The sequence below is a fragment of the Sphaerodactylus townsendi genome, linkage group LG07 (assembly GCF_021028975.2).
Source record: "Sphaerodactylus townsendi isolate TG3544 linkage group LG07, MPM_Stown_v2.3, whole genome shotgun sequence".
Taxonomy (NCBI): Eukaryota; Metazoa; Chordata; class Lepidosauria; order Squamata; family Sphaerodactylidae; genus Sphaerodactylus; species Sphaerodactylus townsendi.
In genome coordinates, this window is record NC_059431.1 from 109,962,932 (window position 1) to 109,986,652 (window position 23,721).

Consider the following 23,721-nt stretch of genomic DNA (forward strand, 5'->3'; position numbering starts at 1 on the left):
TATTGTCAAAAATTGAAAACCTCATCTATAACCACAATAGAAAAAAAATTGGTTTGGGAAGATATTAGAAGTGGCTGAGATGGCTTAACTTATTTTCTTGGTTAGAGAAAAGAATAAGTCCAAGTTTGCGGATAGCTGAAAATCCTTGATGAACTTATTGCATAAAATGGGGGGGGGAACCTGATGATCTGTGGATTTGAGGACTAGGAGAATAAGAAAATGGCTATCACAGAGAAAAGAGGGATTCTTATTTATTGTGTAACAATTTAGTAAGGACTAATTGAATTCTATTTCTTTATCTGCTACTAAAAGAGCAAGTGGTAACTTTAATATGGTTAAAAAAAATTGGAAGCCCAACCTTTTTGTTTTAAAGAAGAACTTTTGTTTGCGTTGGCTTGTCTTTCAAAAGTTAAAATTGTAAGGTGAAAATAAGATAGGTGGAGCAGCTGAAGGGAACGGACATATTTAGATGCCACTGAATACTAGTGTTGGAGAGACGGGGGCAGAGCAGTGGTTGGTAGACCGTCGCCCCTGCTTGTGGGCTTCAGCGAGACATCTGGTTAGCCATTGGGGGAAATGGGATACAGCACTATAGGGACTCTGCGAGACTCGCTGTGCATTCTTCTGCATCCTTGACTACAGCCTTCTGACAATAAAAAGTTGGGCTCACAGGATTTGTAGTCGCAATCAGAATCTGGCTCTCTCAGCCGCAAAGCGCGAACCGCTCTCATTTCGATCTGGGGCTATGCTTCCGCGACAGAGCACTTACGCTTGAGGCCTTTGTGACAGCCGCATTTCTGCTGAGTTAATTCCTAATCTCACGATCGCCCTTGCTACAGGGGAGAAAAGCATTAGGCTTTGAAAGGCCCATCTAGTCCGTAAATTATGGGGTTTTAACTCCGCTCCTTAGGTAATTAAAGCACTGTGTGGTTTTGATTTGCTGCCCGTTCTCATTTTTGTGTTCTATTCTAGACTTAGCGAGATAAAAGCAGAATGACCAAGTCATCAAGCTAATGAATATGGAACAATTTAATTAACCTCTCAGAGCAACTCGACTACAAGGGCTCTTCCGGGTTACACCGTTCCACCCAAAAAGAATCCTTATGGGAACAGTCTACTGAACTCCTTCTGTGCAGACCTAGGAAGAGCTGCTTAAGTCTGAGGCCGCCTCCTTAGGCTGGAAAAAAGCCTCAGATGCTGCCCATAGGAATGGCAGGATAGGAGTAAAATCAAATCCAATAAATGTAGCAATAACCCATTTATTTCCACCCCCAAAAAAACTGCCTGCACCTTTAAAACCCTCACAAATGAAATGAATTTACAATGTTTCCTAAAAAAATTTCAAGGTAGTGTTGTTTCCAACCAGCACTTTGAACTGAGTTTGGAAATAATCTGGCATGTCATAGTAGTTTAACCGTGAGATAATAAAAGCATTGATTAATGTGGCCAGATTGGCTGGGTCTAAGAAAGGCGAGAGGCATTTTTCCACATGCCATAATTACCCCAGGGGAAAACCAAGTTCATATACGGTCGTTTCCCCACTCACCTTTTGTTGCGCGGTATTTGCGCCAAATAATCCGGGGGGCTGCTGCATTCCCCACTACCTAAGTGGCGACAAAGCAGTGACCCCGATTCTGCTGACTCTCCTTCCTCCTTTGCGCGCATTATTTCAATTCCTGTTTGGTCGCGGGGGAGTGGGGAAGCCCGGGGGTGACTCCGGGTTCAAGTTTCCCACCGTTGCTGGTGACGTGGAGGCCTCCCTCCAATTAGGCAACGGTGGGGTGTGCGCTATGTGCACGCAGCCTGGGTTTTAATTTTTTTTCTTTTTAACACTAAAAATCCATGTCTCCACCTCGTTCTGAGTGCAGATGGGCATAGACGTGTACTGTGTCTGTTCAAATACACGTGGATTCCTTGGCACAGTGTGGAGACGTGGTTTCATCCTTTTGATAATTAAAAAAATCCCCGCCCCAGAACAGCGCAGCAGTTAATCAGGACAGTCCCTGAGCGGATCATGGGGAGTCCTGCGTAGCTGCTGCGCGGCTGCAAAATTCATTTGACCAGGGAAGAGGGTGGTGTGGACTGGGAGCCCATGCTCAAAAGGTCCCGCAGCAAAGGAAACCACAGCTATCGACCACCATTTTGTAAGTGGGGAAACGACCTATACTTGTTTTTTTGTATCTCGGTTTCCCCGCTCACACAGCTGCCCGTTATCATGTTAAGGCTGGGAGTTTGTAGTCCAGTTAATTATGCACGAACCTCCAGTTTATTTTCACTTTTCACAGCAAACGTTTCTGTGCATGCACAAACATTCCCATTTTCCCGACGTTCTGATTGGCTGTAGCTGTGGGGCAGGGAGAGCAGGCGGTGAGGCAGGAAAAATGAACTGGTCCTTCTCCTGCAGTGTTTGCATGGCAGCAGGATTGACGCAGGGTTTTTCAAAAGAACTGCCAATTTGCCGATTTTTGAAAACCCCGGGATAAGGGAAATCTTGTGGGACGAACCCGGTTTAGGACCGGAAGCCATGCAAACATCATGCACAGACCAGGATATTTTGCCTCCCCATCCCAGGATATTTGATCCATGCGAACAACGCCAGAGTTGGTGAAGCAACTCAGGAGCTTGGGTGCTGTGTGGTTTCCGGGCTGTATCCTCTGAAGATGCCAGCCACAGATGCAGGTGAAACGTCAGGAGAGAATGTTGCTAGAACATGGCCATACAGCCCGGAAACCACACAGCACCCAAGTGATTCCGGCCATGAAAGCCTTCGACAACTCAGGAGCTTATTTGAGCTGGGACGGTCCCTGAAAATATATTGTTGAAATTCATGATGTAGTGCTTGTCAGAAGGTAACAAACCAGAGCCACCTGCAGAGAATATAGTAAGTTCTGCATATAGGGGATCTATCTACACATGTAAAACATTTCTTTGTAGATTTTTTTAGCGTTTTAAAGGGGGAAAGTGAAGTAGATATGGTCATCCACACCACGGGAATAGCATCTTCATCCCAGGGAAGAAGTTAAGTAGAACTTTAGGGTTGCCAGGCCCAGCCTGCAACCAATGAAAGGCCAAGTGGTACAGATAAGAACATAAGAACATAAGAACAAGCCAGCTGGATCAGACCAGAGTCCATCTAGTCCAGCTCTCTGCTACTCGCAGTGGCCCACCAGGTGCCATTGGGAGCTCACATGCAGGGTGTGAAAGCAATGGCCTTCTGCAGCTGTTGCTCCCAAGCACCTGGACTGTTAAGGCATTTGCAATCTGAGATCAAGGAGGATCAAGATTGGTAGCCATATACCTGGGAGAGTGGCCATCAGTGATGAAATGACAGCATTTCTGGGGGGAAAAACCAAAGTGATTTCATGGCTCTGTAGGAATCACTGAAAAATCTATGGCAGACAGGAATTCACTTCTGGATATTCCCAGAACTGGTGCTATATTGTCGCCATCAATGATTTTTTTTAAAAAAAATGTCCTCTCTCCCAGTGCTGGTGGACAAGGCTCACTGGTGACAGGAGATCTCCCAATCCTAGCAGGCACATGGCAACCCTAGCCTTTGTTGAGGAAGGGTCTTAGAAATGGAAGGGTCCAGGAATCACCTTGTCTAAAGAACTTTTGAGAGATTCCTTCTCTAAACCAGATTGTATTAACTTGTTTCTTTTGCCTTTCAGGTTTTTAGCCAACACCACCTTTTATGGGCTCAGTGGTCACATTAAAGTGAAAGGTTCCTCCATCATCAGTTCCAAAAACAACTTCTTCATTTGGAATCTGCAGCATGACCCTGTGGGGAACCCTATGTGGACTCGTCTGGGCAGCTGGCAAGAAGGCAGGGTCATAATGGACTATGGGATCTGGCCAGAACAGGCCCAGAGGCACAAGAGTCACAACCAGCATCCTACCAGGCTGCACCTGAGAGTAGTGACCCTCATCGAACCCCCGTTTGTGTTCACAAGGAATGTGGATGATGAAGGACTGTGCCCAGCGGGGCAGCTCTGCCTGGATCCCTTGACTAATAATTCAGCAGTGCTGGATACTCTCTTTGATAGCCTCCAAGGAGGCAACGACACGGTGCCCACTGAACTAAAGAAGTGCTGTTATGGCTATTGTATAGATCTATTGGAAAAGTTGGCTGAAGACATGAACTTTGATTTTGACCTGTACATTGTTGGGGATGGGAAATATGGGGCTTGGAAAAACGGCCAGTGGACGGGGCTCGTGGGGGACCTCTTGGCGGGGACCGCCCACATGGCCGTGACGTCGTTCAGCATCAACACAGCCCGTAGCCAAGTGGTTGATTTCACCAGCCCGTTTTTTTCCACCAGCTTGGGCATCCTGGTGAGAACCAAAGACACGGCGGCTCCCATTGGAGCTTTTATGTGGCCGCTCCACTGGACCATGTGGCTGGGGATATTTGTGGCTCTCCACATCACCGCCATCTTCCTCACCCTCTACGAATGGAAAAGCCCTTTCGGGATGACCCCAAAGGGAAGGAATAGGAACAAAGTGTTTTCTTTCTCCTCTGCCTTGAACGTCTGTTATGCCATCTTGTTTGGCAGAACAGCTGCCATCAAACCCCCCAAGTGCTGGACTGGAAGGTTTTTAATGAACCTCTGGGCCATATTTTGTTTATTTTGTCTGTCAACATACACTGCTAATCTGGCTGCTGTCATGGTAGGGGAGAAAATCTACGAAGAGCTATCTGGAATACATGACCCCAAGGTAAGGACTTTTTGTTTGTTTGTTTGTTTTTGTCTGTATTGACATATCCAAGTTTTGGATCTTTCTGTCACCAGCTTAGAGTGATCTGAAGTGTTTGCTGTAATGAGAGAGCGGGGGACTGTACACACTGCCCTCTGCTTTGCGCAAAAAAAAAGGCCAGGATAAAAATATGAGCTATAATAACTGCTTTAATGTACTCCCTTTATCATAACAGCAGCAAAGAATTCATAAATGAGTACACATTCCGTATTTTATTATTTCAAGAGCTTAAGAAGTTTGATTCAATCATTCATCACTTGGGGGGCCACAGCAATAATAAACGGGCAAGGCGTGTGAATTAATCTATGCAGATGGAATCTTTGCAGATGAATCTTTGCAGATGGAACTTTCCCATCATTCCTTATTAGGGTTATCAGGTGAGTGCCTGGCGTCCCCTGGAGGCCTTTGAGGGCATAACATGGGGGAAAGACATAGCATCAAGCAACACTCTGGGAATTTACAAGGACCATATTGATTTGGGAAAGTACCAAGTAGCTCAGTGTGGTAATGTCTCCTACCCCATTTTTACCCTGCTACAGCGGGTGCAAATGCGGGACAGGAAATGTTACTTGTGGAGTGCTTCTGAGTTACTGGGCGTTTCCCCACTCAGCATTATCCCCCCCTATGCCGTGCGCTGCTCTCAGTGTGCGGCATCCCTGGCGTGCACCCGGGTGTCCCCACGACCCCACGCTCTGCGCGGGGTCATCAAAAGGCACCCTTTGCAAGAGCACCAGGGATGCCGCGTGCTGAGGGGGTGCGACAGCGTGGGGCGGCTACGCTATCGCCACTCCTCTCGTGGGGAGTGCTGGGGCTTAAGGTAAGTGGGGAAAGGCCCACTGAGTAATCACATGTTGATAAAGCTGGTAACTTATAGGCATGTATGAACTGTCTCCTTGAATGTAGTAGCCCTGGTTCAGATAATGAGGTGATCTCACCACTTTACTGAGATACCACTCACTTATTTTAACATTTACTGAGCATAGGTAGAGGGAAAGCCTCTGAATTTGAAGGAAGGCTCTTTGGGCCGGAGGAAGGCACCTTGGGGTTTCAGTTGCCGTTAGCAAAATTTTCTGATAAAGCCAGCTTGCTGAATCACACTTATTAATGCACTTTATTTAGTCATTTGTAGACATCTAGTGCCTGGGGCAAAAAGGGCTAATAATAAAACCTCACTTCCTCTTGCCAGGAACAAATATAATTAATTTATCCATTAATTAAATATATTATTTTATTATTTATTAAATTTAGTATACCGCCCTATCCCCGAAGGCTCAGTGAAATGATTTCCTTCCCTTAAATGTATCTGAAATGTTTGATCTGAGATGATGATTTTACGTACCCAATGAAGTTCAGTTTTCCACACAATTTTCAGGTTAAAGCTTTTGAATCTGATTTTTCTGCTTTTTAACAATATAACTTTCCACATGGCGCCATCTGGGAGTATTTGAATCCAAAGACTGATGCCATGAAGAGATAAGACATATGTTTTTACAAGCCTGAGAAAATTCTAGTTTTGCAAAATAATCTGAAATCTTAATAAAAAAACACTGTAGGGTTAGAAAACCTCAAAATAGAAAACCTCAAAACAGTGCCTGTCGCTTTAAGAAATTAATGCTTTCTCAGTGGCCATTGTGGGAGTTGCTAGGCAACCACAACAGCACTGTCAGTATTCAAGCCTTGGGTTCTGCCACTAAAAAAAAGTGGAAGGGGACCAGGCCCTTTCCTGGATTGTTTCAGCATGTGAGGGCAACTTGCTACTTCTTCCATGACTCACCCAGGACTGGCTGCTCATTACTGTCCAACAGCTTTCACTGCCCAAACCAGTGTGGTGAAATTGGTTAGTATTTCATAGTAGGATCTGGAAGACCCCGGGTCAAATCCCCACTCTGCTATGAAAGCTGGATGGACAGCAGAGTGGGAATTTGAACCTGGATCTCCCAAATCATAGCCCAGGACTCTAACTGCTGCTCCACAGTTCCAAGAGTCTGTCACGGAGAGAATTCTTCTCCTCCAGCCCCACTTTCACTTTCTAGTCTCCCTGTGGCAAGTGTAGCATGAATTTAATTTTGCTTTGCTGACAGAGTGGGGAAATTTTCGTGTGAGCACATCTTTGCCCCAGATCTCTACCCTCCGCCCATGGCCAACCAGCCTAGCTCCACCCTCCCCACACCTCACATGCCATCCCTTCCCCCTCACCCTTGTTCCATGTTGCCGGCTCCTTCCTTCCTTCTCTAAACTCTCATGTTGATATATCAATGTATCGATGTAACAGCATTGGCTTTTACAAGGAATAGCACAAGCCGGTTCTGTTTCTGGCTCCAGCTCACTTCCCCTGCTTTGCTTCTACACTCCCTGATGTTTGAGAAGGCTTTCTAAAAACATTTTTTCCAGACAAGCCTCTTTTTTAAAACAAGCCTCTCTGACACAGCAGCAGCAGCAGCAGAAGCAACAGAGACAGAGAGAATGGAGGGGAGAGGAAGGGTGGGGAGAGGAAGGCTCTATTGTATTGGAGGAATGGAGGGGAGGAATGGAGGAATGGAGGGGAGGAATTGGAGGAATGGAGGGGAGAGGAAGGCTCTATTGTATTGGGACTACTGAGTGTTATGAGATCCATGCCTTTAAGAGGGGTGGAGTTAAGAGAACCAGAAAACAGGCCTGTTGAGACTAGCTGCGGGGAGGACTGGGCGACCTCCTTGCGTGTAAATGCGAGGAGACCACACTTCAGCCCCACCACGCTGCTAAAAGGCCCGAGGCAAGTGTTCCATGAGTAATGGGCCAGTGTTTCTTCTTTCCAGCTGAAAAACAGATGTAAGGGTGCAGATGACATTAATAATTGTTAGAGACTTGGCAGTCTCAGCGATGAAGCAGCCACAACTTGCATGGACGTCCAGACCAACTCCTATCAAATTAATGGGCCGCATTTTTTTTCAGATGTGTTTAATTAACTGGAAAGCCTCTGGGTGACTCTCGTCCTCTCCTTAATTGGCTATGACAAATCCTTCCTCTCTTCTTTGTGTGCGGCTTGCTCCTGCCTTGCTGCATTTGGGATTGGATTTGTTCAAGAGGAGGCAGCAAGATATAGCTGCGAGGATGGCCCTTGAAGCATACAAACACTCTGCCTCCCATCCGTCGCTGCTCGCCTGCAGGTGTAATTCTGCAGAGGGTTCCCCGAACGTATAGATTGCAAGTGAGGGAGTCAAGGCACAATCCTGCCCCAGTTGTGCATTTGTAAAGCCCATTGACTGCGGTGGGAGAGCATTTTTCCTTATATCTACTGTGACAGAGAAAACTTGCTCCGATTCCAGATTTGTGGCAAGGGGAAAGAGGGGATCAGAATCATAACTCTGGGTTGATGATGTCCTTAGCTTGTGAGCCGGCGGGCAGACATGGTTTTAAATTTAAAGTGAGAGGGTGGCTCAGTCTTGGAGCATCTGCTTTGTACGCCGATGGTTCCACTCGTTAAAGGGATCCGGTACTAAGGGATGTGAAAGATAGCTTGAGACCTTACAGAGTAAAAAACAATGTCCTTTCCACATCAATGGTCCTGATGCAGGACAAGAATATAAGAAGAACCCTGCTGGATTTTTTTTTTATTTTTATAATTTTTTTTATTTTTATAATTTTTGATTGTATCATTTGAATTTTATAGTTTATAATAATTTCCTTCTCCATTGCATTTTCAAACAATACGTTTTCCCCCTTTTCTCCCTTCCCCCATTCCATCTTCCTCATAGTTTTGTCACACAAACAGCAGTAAGTTCATTCTCTGTAGCCTCTTCTCCCGTATTTCTTCATTGACTCGAGCTTCTTTCATCCAGTCCACGTATATTATCCAGATCTTCAAAATTTCACTCTGTTCATCTTGCCACGTCTTATTTTTGGTTCATATATCGAAAATATCAAGTGTCACTGGTTCCCGGATATATTCTAGCCATTTCTGAAATGTCCGTTTTTTCTTTTCTTTCCAGCCCAAGGCTATTGTTGCATGGGCGGCTTTGATCATTATTTTATACATATAACTGTTTTTTATCCACCCTTCTGTCTTCCATTACACCCATGAACATTAAGTCATTATTTAAATCAATATTAATCTTCACCAGTTTCTCGATATATAACAATACAATTGTCCAAAAAATTTTCACTTCTGCACATTCTGTCCAGATATGGCTATAATATGCCTCTTGGTCTCCACAGTGCCAGCATTAGAACCCTACTGGATTAGATCAGTGGTCCATCAAGTCCAGCATCCTGTTTCACACGGCAGCCAGTCAGTTGCCCCAGAAGGCCAATAAACAGGACACAAAGGCTTCCCTGATGTTGCCTCCTATAGGGCAGCTTCATGTGTTCATGGTCATAGAGCTGGCCTATATTCAGGGTTCTGGCTAAAGGATATGGCATAATGGCTCTAGGGGAAGGTTTGTACGGTAATTATATATAAGATAGCTGTTATTCAGTACCAGATAAGTACCAAAGAACATGGATATATGATTGTTTCACGCATGTCCATCTGCACCCTCAATTTTCGTCTTCGCTGCTTTCAACCTGAACGATGATGAAATGTATGTTATCATCTCCTGTGAATGATCCATTATAACACATATCGTCTCTCTGAGCAAATAGGGAAAGGGCTGGCTTTGAAGCATAAGAATCTTTGACCTTTGAGGAAATGGTGAAATACTGACCCAACTAGCCATAGGGTTGAACTGAATAGCAAACAAACCAAAATGTGGACATAAGGAAATATGGAATCTTAGCGGAAAGGGCCGTATGAAACGTTTCCTTTGATCCAGATCTTAAACAAAATCATACCAGCAGATATTTGGTCCTGGGACCAAATTCAAATCAGAAATGTAGCAATGGTTGGCAGTGGCATATTTACCTAGGGGACATGGGATACCCTATGTCCCCGGGCGCCCCCTCATGGGGGGCAAAAAATTTCAGGTTCATTTGTATGTTTTTTGTATTTTTACTGTTTTTTCAGTTTTCAGTCTGCAGGGGGCGCAGTTTTTAAGATAGCAGCACCAAACTTTCAGGGATGTTTCAGGAGACCCTCCTGATGATGCCACCCAAGTTAGGTGAAGCTTGGTTCAGGGGGTCCAAAGTTATGGACTTCCAAAAGGGGTGCCCCATCCCCCATTGTTTCCAATGGGGGTTAATAGGAGATGGGGGCTACACCTTTGAGAGTCCATAACTTTGGACCCCCTGAACCAAACTTCACTGAACCTCGGTGGTATCATCAGGAGAGTCTCCTAAAGATACCCTGAAATTGTGGTGCTGTTAGCTTAACAATTGCACCCCTGACAGCAGGCACTCTTCAAATTTCCCCAGATTCTCCTTTTAAATCCACCCCCTTTTGCATGGACTTAACGGGAGCATGTGAGGTCACCAGTTTAAACATTGAAAGTGATGCTGTTTGGGGGTGGATTCCACTGGAGGTGTTTTGTGAGAGATGATGCTAATATTTGTTTGGTAAATGTTTTGCTGGGGGTGATTTATAAGAGATTTACATGCTTAATACCCACTTGCACTGACTTGGGGCTGTTTCTCAGGCTAACAACCTACCTCATAGGGTTGGTGCGAGGACAAAATGAGGAAAGAGTTGGTGGGGAGAGAGCCATGTATGTTTTGCTGGGGGTGGGAGGTGTTTTGTGAGCAAAAAATCACTGTTTGGTCATGGTGGGGGAAGGTGGCCGCCCATACGGGGGGGGGGGGGCGGGCACCAAACTCAGGTTTTGTCCCCGGGCTCCAGTTTGCCTAGATATGTCTCTGATGGTTGGTAATTAAAGGGAGAATACTTCAGATGTCCCTTGATGCAAACTCCAGACTTATTCTGCAAGGCCCCTAAAGTATATTTGCTTGTGCTGCCATCACTATTCTCAATATCGCTTCAAATTTGTAGAGAGTGGTAACCGAAGGCTTTCAGGGCCAGAAAGAGCTGGTTGTTGTGGACTGTCTGGGCTGTATGGCTGTGGGCTGATGGTTTTAGTTTCTAATGTTTTGCCTGCATCTGTGGCTGGCATTGTAGTCCATAACATCTGGAGTGCCAAAGGTTCGCCACCACTGCTCTATGGAGTGCGGATGGGATAATATTAAATCTATCCTCCATGATTACTCTATTTCTCTTTCAAAGTCATATTTACTTGTGGCCAATCATTATATCCTCTGGTTATGAATTCTATAGTTTGATTACTCATACTTATTTTTTGTCTTTCTGGAATGTATTGCCCATCAACTTCATTAGATTCCCCCAAGTTCTACTACAAGAGTGAGAGAAAATGTCCTCTAACCTGTCCCCCTGAGAGAAAATTCAGCCCTCCACCACAAAGATGTCAAAGATTTAAATAAACTAATGTAGCGGCCGTCGTTCCATCTAATTTTCCCCTAAAAGCACCATAAATAGAACTTTTCAATTAAGATTATAGAAAAATCATAGACATGTGGCCAACTTCTTACTATCCACTTCAGTTTGAACCAGATACTATGAAGAAAGTCAAATGTATCATAAATTCATAATTCATTTATTCATAAATACTTCCTTCTTTACTGTCTCTAAACCTGCTCCTTTAATATGCAACATTTTTTGTTTTAAAAGCTGTTTTTCTTCTTTTTAAAGAATGCTAACCTTTTCAAGGTGGTGGAAGACAAGCATGATTTGGGGCTGGCAGATGGCAGGTCTGACACAGAAATAAAATCCCACACGAGCTCTCAAGCAAGCGGACAGCCTGTGTTGAAATATTAAACAGACTTTCTGCCCTGAAAAGGAGATGCAGAGAGACAAAGATCAGACGTTAACATAAATGTTGGCCTTTCTCTCAAAATATGCAATAAAAGATGATTGACTGGAACACTAGAGGGGCCCAGGGTGGTCAGCAACACTGGAAATCCACTGGCTGCGAGGTTACCACTTGTTGACAGGCAGACAATATTTGCCTTTTTCTGCTGTTCTCCTCTCTCACACTTTGGATATGAAGGGAAGTGCATCCTTCTCACCTGTTCTCCATGCTTAGCACATCAACTTAAACTGGGGATGGGGCATAGCTCAGTGGAAGATCACCTGCTTTGCATGCAGAATGTTCAATCCCAGATTCCATCCCTGGGGTCTCCAGTGGAAAAGATTAGATGGTAGATGATATAAATGACCTCTGCTTGAGATCCTGGAGAACCACTGCTTATATGAGTAGACACTGACCCCACTGGATCAATGGGTATAAGGCAGCTTCACATTTTCATGTGTGCTCATGTGAACTCTTGCATGATTGCCTCATCCAGTGAGAAGCTGGGTACCATAAAGAGGTCTCAATAGATGGAAAGAAATTTGCCTTGCATTATGCTGTGTTTTGGCAATAGGTCAATTTCCTCACCTTAGCACTGGGTGACCCACCTGATGCCTAGTGCTTGGGCAAGGAAACTGACCTCTCTGCCATGAAGGGTGAGGCAGATGTCTTATTACTGTTCAATCAAGTTGCTATGGTAACCAAAATGGTGCACGTTCTCTCAGCAGAAGAGAAAATCTTGTGAGACTTTGGGAAGCCCTACTGGGAGTTTATGGCTAGTTGCAACCTAGTATTGAAGGGTGGGGAGTGATCAAGGAAAAAATACTGAGGCTTCAGCAGGCCCTCTCAAAGGTCGATTCTGCACTTGCGTTATTGACCTAAGTTCGAGCTGCGTTCGACCTAAGTGCTCTGCACAACCACTGGGATCGACGTGGTTTTGTACCAGCTTCGCCCCATGTAACGGTCAAATTTCCAACTCCAGTTGGGAACTACTACTTTTTCAGGGAACCACGCTCGAACTCAGCTCGATTCCAGTAAAGTGCGGAATCTCTGGTGCCAGGAGTCCCCCATTCAGCCAATCACAGCTGAGTGTTTCGGGCATGCGTACAGCTGGCCAATCAAAAAACGCCACCTTCGTCCCTCCCTTCCTGTGGCAATGTTTTTTATAATGTGTGTGGGGATAGATGGAACATGGCCATAGAACAGTAGCCAATCGGAATGGAGCGGCAAAGAGGCACAGGATGATTCCGCCCTCCGAGCTGGGATCAAGCTGGTTGCAGTGGGGAACAACAATGGCTTTGACCTAGGTTAGTACCCTTCTCAGGGAACTGGGTCGAACCTATTTTACTCATGTGCGGAATCGCCCAAAGATCCAAAGAGACACAGGGCCATTTTGAGTTTTAAGGTCCCTAGCATAATAACAGCAATAGCAACAACAATAACAATCATACAAGAATTTCAACACTAGGACAGCTTAAAACCTGGTTGTCACATGAAGGCTGAGGTGTCACATGAAGGCTGAGGTGAGACAGTGGGCAGGGGGGAAAGAATAGAAATGGAGTTGTGGTTCAGTTGTATCAACTCCAGGTTATTCTCTATGGGCTCCATGTTGTGTTATTTGAGAACTAAAAAGAGGTTAAATTGTACCTTGTTTGGAGTGACAAAATTTCTTGAAACAGCCCTACAAAACAACAAAAAGGACAATGGTGGTGGTGGCGGTGGCGGTGGCGGTGATAGGGATAAATGATTTATATTCCAACATTCAAATCACTTTTTTATGTTATGACAGAAATTCAGTATTATTACCCCCTGTATAGTGCAAGTGATAGCTAGCCACTTTCCTATGGGCTGCTAAAGGGGACCCTGGCGATCAAGAGACTGGAACTAGCACCTTTCAGGACCCAAGTTTGTTCTCTTTGCCGCGGTGCTACACCAGCTCTCGTACATTTAATTAATCTCAGCAAGCTTTTCCAGGCTCCATTCTGACAGTTCCTGTTTCTCTCAGGATGACCAGATTGAAAAGTCATCCTGCCCATCAAATATATATATATATATCACAGGATATATTTCAGAGAATCCTACACACTCCTGTAATTGAGAAAGTAAATTTGGGGAAACCTCATCGCGCAGGGTCAGCGACTTAATTCTCTCAGGCTCTCGCACCAAATCCATCCAACAATTTGGAAACGCTCCAGCTGGCTCTAGGGGACTCCGACTCGGTTTTCTTGCCTTGCTGTTTCCTTTTGATTAAATGGCTCTCTGTTGGACCAATATTTCTCGGGACCCGATGCCTCTTTTTTATGAAGGCTTCAGCGTAGGAGGAAGACAGGCAGTTTTGGAAAGGTGCTTGGATTTCTTTCTTGGCAGCAACTGAAAAAGCTTTGAAGGTGTCCCAAGATAAATTAATTAATGGTTGGGAAGGGGGGGTGGGGGGGTGGGGAGGGATTGCTGTCCTGGATTTGAGCATTGGCAAATGAGAGCATGACAGCTGTACATCTTCATAGCACCACACTCTTCATGTCATCTGGTGCGGTGTTGCTAACACATGCTGAAGAAAAAGGTGGGAGGGAAAGTATTAGACAAGCTGGCATCACATTGAGAAGGCCAGCCTCATGCTACTCTCTGGCACTGACGTCTTCTAGATTTTTTATTATTTCAAATCAATAGCAATTAATCTACTGCCGGGATGAAATCTGAGAAGAACATAGTAAAGAGCAACCTTCAGCTGCCGCTCCGGTGATATCAGTCCGGTTCACACTGGCAATGCAAATCACATAATATTTATTTAGTACATTTTTACCCTCCCTGCAGGATAGCACACATGGTCTTCTCCCCAACTCTGGTTTCTCTTAACACCAACCCTGAGCGGTAGGTTAGGCCAAGAGAGCACAAGTATCCCAAGATTCCACAGGAGTTCCATGGTGAATATGGAATTGAACCTGAGTCTTTCACATTCTAGTCCAGTGGTTGTCAACCTTCCTAATGCCGCGACCCTTTGATACAGTCCCTCATGTTGTGGTGACCCCCAACCCTAACATGTATCCATTTTACAGATGGAGAACACTGATGCAGAGAGTCTTAGGCAACCCCTGTGAAAGGGTCATTCGACCCCCAAAGGGGTCTCGACCCACAGGTTGAGAACCACTGCTCTAGTCTGACATTCTTAACCAGTAGGCCATGTGAGCTCTTCTACTAGGTACATGGACTGCATCCTCAGAAATTTCCATCCTCAGAAGTTTGCCATATGGGGCAAATCTGGTGTGAACATGCATTGCCCATGTGAACAGTGCATTTGCATTCCCCAAGTGAACCGGCCTGATATCACCTTGCATTTCATTTCAAGAATATCTCAGAGTAGCTTACAAGAATATAGAATAAAAGTGCATTGAAAGTGGGTTGAAAGTGCATTATTCTGCATGTGTGAAAGTGCCCAAAGACAAGTTCCCTCAAAGCCCCTTCCACGCATGCAGAATAATGCACTTTCAATCCACTTTCATAATTGTATACAAGCGGATTTTGCTATTCTGCACAGCTGCAAAGTGCATTGAAAGTAGATTGAAGGTGCATTGTTCTGCATGTGCAGGAGGGGCCCCAGTGTTGCATTTAGTTTGGTCCTATTCCTTTTAGGGATGATTTCTAACATCTTCACCAGTTAGGAATTAAAGTTTTGCAACTGAGCAATTCCACAGTAAAGCAGTTGAGAGCGAGTGCTGAAAAGTGCCCAGTTTGTGCCTCATTTTAGCTAGGAACTCAGAACCTCATTAGCGATATGAGGATGAGAATACCACACAGAGCTGAGGAAATCCCTGTCACATGCCTTGTGTGCTTTAAAAGCAAGAACGTTAATGCTAAGCATTACTCATTCTGAAGCACATCTGCTTAGCCATCGTGGAGGATTTATATGCAAAACCCAGAGGGAGAGGTTAACAGAACAGCTTTCTTGCAAACCTTTAAAAACAATTTTCCTTATGTGTGAAACAGTGGGCCGTGTTTACCACACCCTCATTAAAAGTCGGTCAAGTGGATTGAAAGTGCATTATTCTGCACGTGTGAAAGTGCTCTAGGGCCTCAGATTCTGAGGGGCCTCTAAATGCACTCAAATCAGTAAACATTAGTAAATCTCCAAATCTCCAGCCTTGGGACTGGGAGCCATCATTAGTATTATTAATATTGTTTTACTGGGTTTTAGAATGCTGCTTATTCTGAGTTATGTATTTTAACTATTTATCACTTATTTATTGTGCACATTGTTTTAGTTGTGGTTTTGCTGTACACCGCCCAGAGCCCTTCGGGGGTGGGCGGTTTATCAAATTGGCGCTGACAAAATCACCATATGTCAGCTGCAAAAGGCCACCCTACTCGGCTCTGCACACACTATTCGTCGATACATCACACAGTCCTAGATGCTTGGGAAGTGTCCGACGTGTGATGTAATACAAAATCCAGCATATTGATCTTGTTTGCTGTGTATAACTGTTTTTGTATCAATATAATAATAATAATAATAATAATAATAATAATAATAATAATAATAATAATAATAATAATAATCACTCTCTCAGCCTGATCTATCTTACATGATTGTCGTGAGGATAAAATGGAGGCAAAATGAACTACACACACTACCTGGAGCTCTGTGAAGTACAGGTGGGATAGAAGCGCGACTGGTCAGTTTTTCTTGCCCAGCTTTTTTGAAGTTCGAGCAACGCTCTTCCAATTCTAGTTTTTCAAGAAAATTTGTCTCAGTTAAAAGAAGGCTGGGAGTTTATATTGCTGTAAAAAACAAAAGGTGACAAGACGCTTTCATTGGCTAAGGGAAGATGATCAGGAAAAAAAGCAGTTTCCCCTAAATGAAGACTTTGCAAACAAAACTTCTTCTTTTTTAAGTTACAAGCAGATGGATACTTTTGTCATAAATTTAGACGGGTATAAGTCTGAATGCTATTGTTCTGTTAAGTGGCTTTTTCCTTCCTTTTTCGTCTACAAAACTTCCAAATGTAATCTGTCAGGGAGCATTACCACACTGTACACTGAGCATCTGCTTACTCGCTTGTGTGGCAGCTGCTGTATAAATCATTATGAGTTGCTATGAGCAACAGGCTTGACCGAGAAGCCGGCTGAAAGACCTTGTATTCCAGAGAATACCAGACTAAATATTCTCTGGATGCTGAAGCCTGCCATTTTTTTTTTCACAACAGCAGTTAAATATCTCCTCCAGTACCTTTACAGGTGTCTGGTGGGATCCTTCAAAAAGATGGCAAATTACAACGTGTCAGGATCCGTCTTGAATAGTCAGAACTTGATCTCTAGGGGAAGGATGACGCTATATAAGAATGTTAACTCCAGAATGAAATCAAGCTATTGAGAATCGGTATGCTGAGGAAGATACCTTCGAAAACACATTCAGACGCGTGGTGCGATTCTATACAAGATTCTCAGTTCCAATCCTGCATGTGAGCTCCCAATGGCACCTGGTGGGCCACTGCGAGTAGCAGAGAGCTGGACTAGATGGACTCTGGTCTGATCCAGCTGGCTTGTTCTTATGTTCTTATGTTCTTAATGTACCATCCATGCATGGACTCAAAGTACGGGATGTATCAGCTCTATTGTGAAGTTCCACATGAAAATGGAATCGTAAATTTCTTACAAGTACACAATTTGAAGTCTCATATGGACTTTTGGATATGCGCTTGACTATTAATGTGATGAGAATCTCGTGAGGTTCCATTTGAGATTCATAAAAAAATGGAAATGTATATATTTCTTTGAACTCATCAATTTGAAGTCTCATATGGACTTTGGAATATACACTTAACAAGTGATATGATGAAAATGATATACTGATATTGTTTTATTGACACTGGCACTTTATATTTATATATATGCACTTTATATTTATATATATATATGTATTGCACTTTATGATTTTCAGTAATATGATATTAGAATAGGGTTAGTATTAGCATAGATGTGTTATCATTTACACGAAAAATAATTGAAACAACAACTTTGTACAAACGTATATGTGAATCATTGATTACAATTGTTGTATATACACAAGTCCAAGTCAGCGTGCCAATTGGATTTGCTCATTTCTGTCATATTTTACTTGGCACGCTAGTTCTATTCCTGTTTGTAGTCAGAACTTGTGTCAGGATCCGGCTTGGATACTAAAGATTCAGTAAGGAGTTGCAGTCAAAATGAGTTCAGATTATTGCAAACCCCTCTTTTAAGACTTGCCCTAGGTTATACAGTGTGTAATATATTGGGTATCTGAAATAGTGATGGGAACACACAGCATTCAATCACCACTGGCACATCCTGCAACGCTTACCCCGTGGCACTTTTCTTCACAGTGGGTTTTTTCCCACAGTTTTCAGTTCAACCCAGGAATTCTCTTTCTGCAAAGCTTCCTCTGCCAAGCTAGCCGCCATTTTCCTTGCCCGACGCATCCTTTTCCCGTCACTTATTTTTCCCTTTGGGGGAAAAAAATCTCTTTGGGCTGCTCTGCTGGCCATGAATGGGAGGAACTGATGTGGAGTGGTTTCCTTTTTTAAAAATATTTTTGTATTGTATCATTTGAATAGTCCATGTTATATTAATACTCTTCTTCATTCGTTTTCAAACAATACATTTCCCCCCTTTCCCCCTCCCCTCTGTATTTTCTTCATAGTTTTATCAAACGAACAGCAGTAAGTTCATTCTTTGTAATCTCTTCTCCCCTATCTCCTCCTTGACTCCAGCTTCCTTCATCCAGTCCGCATATATTGTCCACATCTTCAAAATTTCGCTCTGTTTATCTTGCCGCAGTTTATTTTTTGTTATTATATCGAAAATGTCCAGTGTCCCTTGTTCCCAGATATATTCCAACCATTTCTGGATTGTCCAGTTTTTTCTTTTCTTTCCAGCCTAAAGCTATTGTTGCATGTGCTGCTTTGATCTTTATTTTATACATATAGCTATATTTTTTGACTACCCTTCTATCCTCCATTACACCCATGAACATTAAATAATTATTTATCCCAATATTAATCTTCACCAGTTTCTCGATATATAATATTATGGTTGTCCAAATTTTTTTCACTTCTATACATTCCGTCCACATATGACTATAACATGCCTCCTGGTCTCCGCAGTGCCAGCATTTAGGACTGAGTCCTTTAATCATGTATGCTAGTTGTTTTGGTGTTCTATACCATTTCAATATCACTTATCTTTCCAACTCCATATATTTCTCAATCTTTATATTTTTCCAACTGTCTATAGAGTGGTTTCCTTACCTGTACTTCCTTGCCCTTCAGGTTGCTCTGTTGGCCAAGAGAACTGCTGCTGGGTGGGCAGGGGGAGGCAGGAAGCTGGAGTGAGCTTAACACACCCAAAGACTGTAGTGGGATCCAAAAATTTTAGTAACAGGTTCCCTCGCCAGCCCCCGCCCCTCAGCAAAGGGGGCAGAGGCGTACCTAGGCAAACCTGAGCCTGGGGCAAAACCTGAGTTGGATGCCCCCCCCATGGGCATCCACCCCACCACAACCGCCCCAAATGTTTTTGCACCAGGTCATTTCTAAATCATCATCACATTATAGAAAATGCCCCAACTCACAAATCTGAACACAGCAATGGTGAAACACACAGGTTCTTTGATAGAGACTGGTGAGATAAAAGGTACAAAAGGCTGAGAATCAATGAATTGCAGTACCTGAAAGGGATTAACCCAGTTCAGGGAGTTACATTATTAGTCACAATTGCTATATGGAACCTTCATGTTCAAAGGCAGTATGCCTCTCGGGGAGGTGAGGGCATGGAGTGGAAAAGCGGACCCAATTAGTAACCCCCTCTCGGCACACACAAATAATTATTAGCCCACTCTCGGGAACTGGTGAGAACCTACTGGATCCCACCTCTGCCCAAAGATCTTCATTTTCTCAGTGAAGAGAAAGAAAAAGTTGTACTTTTTTAGGTTTTGGAAGCTGAGGAGCTTCTCTGATCTGTGGCACAGTGAGTTCAGGAGGGTGGGAATCATGTGTACCACCAGGAATCTGACCTGAAGTGAATGTATGCTCACTGAGGGGCAAACCACAAGTGAATCAATAGCCAGTGTCTTTCAACCTAAAGCGTATTACAGGCACCATCAAAGGAACCTGCTGCCATTTCGATCAAAGTGGCCTTGCTATGTTATTATTTATTATCCTCCAACAATGCCATTCTAAACAGGATTATGCTCTCTGAAATCTGTTGACTTCAGTGGGATTAATTCTGCTTCAGATGGTGCTACAAATCTCCCAGAAGAGGGGAAAGGTGGCTTGCCACTGGCCAGTGGCATAGCGCCATGGGGTGGAGGTGCGCGATGCGCCAGGTGCGCACACCTAACAGGGGTGCAGGGCACACGCATGCCCTGGGCGTTGTTCCCCCTCGCTCCAGCCCTGCCACCGGCAATGATCTAAACACAAAACAGATCTGAATAACAGAAACAGAAAGATTTCCAGGATATAAGCTTTTGGGAGTCAAAGTTCCCCTTGTCAGATACTACTAGGAGGAATAGTCATTCCTACTTGTACCTGATGAAGGGAACTTAGAGCTTTCAGAGGTTATACCCTGAACCTGAGTACTGGTTGATCATGTTCCCATTTTACAGGCACGGAACTCAACTTGGAAAACAGAATTCTGTGTGAAGTCCCTCAAGGATTTGAACCTAAGTCACATAGGTCGTATTAACTTTTTTATTTTTCTCTTCTCCCAAAAGCACAGTCCAGTGTATATGGGATTGCCTGTCCCCCAATTTTATTTTATTCATAGGACAACCCTGTTAGGTAGGTGAACTTTGCTCAAACTCAGAAGTGGAGGGGCAGGATATAAAATGAAATAAACAAACAAGCCAGGTTTGATTCCCCCCCCCCATTAGCAGCTGACTCTGATCTGGTGAACTAGATTTGTTTAGCTGCTGGGTGACCTTGGGCTAGTCACAGTTCTCTCAGAACTCTCTCAACCCCACCTACCTCACAAGATGCCTGATGGGGAGAGGAAGGGAAAGGAGCTTGTAATCCCCTTTGAGACTCCTTACGGCTGAGAAAAGAGGGATATAGATCCAAAATTCTTCTCCCTGTACTGGAAAGGATGCTGCACTAGATTGAACGTTGTTCAAAAACAGCAGACTCCAGGCATAGCTCTAAGTATGGCCATTATCCTGGTTCAAAGACAATAATAGAGGATGTCTTTCTCCTGTCGGCTTTGGACTTCTGGGGACGGGGGAAGGGGGAGGGATTCTCCTCTGGCAATTAAACTGTTAAGTGAACTAGAACAATGTCAACTACAAAAAGCCATCTAAATTCAGGCCCTTTCCGCACGGAGGCGGAAGGACTTGGGTCGGCGTTTCTGACGCCGACCCGACGACGCTGGGCCTATCCGTCTGGGACGGTCTCAGGTTGACTTGCCTGCTCTCCGGCCCTCCGGCGCGTCACCAGGGCCTGGGGACATGCCTCCCCTGCCCTGCGCGCCTGCTTCCGTGTCGCAGAGCGCGGGGTGTGTCCCCAGGCCTCGGTGACGCGCCGGAGGGCCGGAGAGCAGGTAAGGGAAGGGAGGGAGTGGGGGGGGGGGAAGCGCCGGGAAGCCGCTGCCGTTCGCACGGCAGCAGCTTCCAGCCGGCGTTGCCAGAAAAGTGTGCTTCCCAGCGCACTCTGGAAACGCCGGCTCGGCACTGGGCTGGCGGTGTGAGGGTGGCGCAGCTGCAAAGCAGCTGCGCCCCCTGTGCGAATGGCGGCCTGAGGACGCCGTTTTTGCCATCCCCAGGCCGCCTTATTCCGCCTGTGCGGAAACAGCCTCAGATAAAGATCTGAAGCAATGAAGCAATGCAAATGTGTGAAACATTAGCATTTGGAAAAAGAAAACACCAGATTTAGCCCTCATTGGTGTTTTGAAAGGGAAGGTGGGTGGGTCAGTTTCCTGAATCAAACACCCTATTAAACTGACCACAAATCACCAGCAAAACTACGTTCTGAGAGTTGTGCTGTAGTCAGATTGAATTTTTTTCTATTCAGGGAGCCAGCTGCCAATTACACCACTGCAGTAGTATAGTACACGAAGCTCACCAACTTTGCAGCAGCACTGAAGCCTGAGGTCATGGATGACTATGGGCAGATAATTCAATTTTCAGTCAAGAGGTCACTGATCTATTACTCATACTAGTCATCTTGCTGTTGGTACTATGACGCATGGTTTAGAAACCGTCTTGTCTAAAAGGCCACTACTAAAGAAGTTTTGTTCACAGTAGTAAAGAAACAGCTCTTTACTGGCATGCCCTAAAATGTTTCTGAGGCCCGTTATGTTGAGTAGAGAGCTTTGCTAGTGTCACCGCAGGTTCGGAGTACAGACCCAGAGGCAAATGAGCCAAGCCGACAAAAGAATAAAATTAAAGAAATAATTTTTATTCAGGCCAACAAAGGGCAAGTTAGCATCAGAGGAGCCACAACAAAATGGCTGAAGTTTCTTGTTTTTATAGGTTACATCAGAATAGTACCATTAGAAAGAATACACCCCAAAGTTAGCATCAGCAATCAATCATCAAAGAGGGTGGAGATCAGCCCCTTACCCAAAACATTTTAGACAAGCAGATGGCCTTATTGGAGAGTGTCATTAGTTCACGCTTTTGACGTATTGTGAACTAAGGCCCAGCATCACCTTATCAGTATTGTTCTTAGTTGCCCTATTATCTAAACAAAGAGCCTAAACATTTGGCTGTGTTCTGGTTTGTATCAGAAAAAGGATAGACTTATGGTGCCTGTGAGGACAAGAAGACCTCAAAAACAACATAGTTTAACATCTTCTAGTTTCCAAAGGGGTAAGTTAGAACAAAGTGCATTTCATCAAGGCTGCTACTGGTCTGGAAACAGGAAACAGGGCAAAGAGTAAGAGGCCTGTATGCATTTTATTTAATTGATTATGATTTTAGCGCAGAATTATAAAGACACTGAAAAATAGAGAAAGAGCAATTTTCTATAAGGATTTAAGAAATCCTCAGAATATCCTCTGTGCCTACGCTAGCAGATCCACACACACCCCATCTAGTGTTGTTGAGTCTGTGAGTATGTAATGGGTGCCACCATAAAATGGCTACCATGGGAGACTTGGCCAATCACAAAATGACTGCCCAGAAAGCAATTAGAAGAAGGTTGGTAGGTCCCAAGCCAAGTATCCTCCTCCTGTGATGGGATCAGCCATTTCCAAATGAGCAAGACTGCTATTGAAGCAACAGCCACGGGGGCCTGTTCCAACGTTGGCAGCCAAACAGATGGAATTTCCTTACGGCAGCACATTGCCTACTTTCTTTTGGGTAAGCTTTCCACCATTGCTAGCTTACTCATCAGGGAGGCCTGGATATGCTTCCAAGGAACCCTGGGTTTCCCTGGAAGAAACACCATCTTTGTTTGTTTGTTTGTTTTTTGGCTGTGTTCCATATTTTGGAGGCCATCTGGACGGCATCGCTGTCGCACCAGATTTTCCATTTCAAAAGCCAGAAGCCCCTACTGCGAAATCACTTAGCCGACACTGGTTTGTTTGAGTGGTTCTATTGCCTTTAGAAAACAGCTTCCAGAGTGAAATAGCTTTGGGAATGCTCAACAGCAGGAGGTCTGTAGTTAGCCCGTCAGCTGGAGAGGGGCTGGTGGAAAGCAGGCACCACGATAAAGAGGCAACTGTGCTTGCATTACAAAATAGTATCTCTCGTGCTTTTTTTCTTTAATCCTGACTTGAATGCAGAGGCGTAGCTGGGGAAAATGGAGCCCGGTGCAAAATCTGAGTTTTGTGCGCGCCCCTCCCCCCATGTCCGTTTGTGTTTTTTGTATTTTTAGTGTTTTTTCAGTTTTTAGCCTGCAGGGGTGCAGTTTTTAGGCTAGCAGCACCACAACTTCAGGATATCTTTAGAAGACTCTCCTGATGATACCACCCAGGTTTGGTGAAGTTTGGTTCAGGGGATCCAAAGTTATGGACCCTCAAAGGTGTAGCCCCCATCTCCTATTAGCTCCCATATGAAACAATGGGGGATGGGCACCCCTTTGGGAGTCCATAACTTTGGACCCCCTGAACCAAACCTCACCAAACCTGGTTGATATCATCAGGAGGGTCTCCTAAAAATACCCTGAAATTGTGGTGCTGCTATCCTAAAAACTGCGCCCCCTGCATGCCAAAAACAGAAAAATAC

At 44.5% G+C, this 23,721-nt stretch overlaps 1 protein-coding gene across 1 annotated transcript in view; it reads left to right on the forward strand.

Moving 5' to 3' along the window:
• GRIN3A (glutamate ionotropic receptor NMDA type subunit 3A) overlaps positions 1-23,721 on the forward strand; it is a 161,541-nt gene that overhangs the window by 74,938 nt on the left and 62,882 nt on the right. The window contains 1 exon segment of the mRNA XM_048504478.1: positions 3,672-4,719. Within this exon segment, the coding sequence (XP_048360435.1) occupies positions 3,672-4,719 (1,048 nt within the window).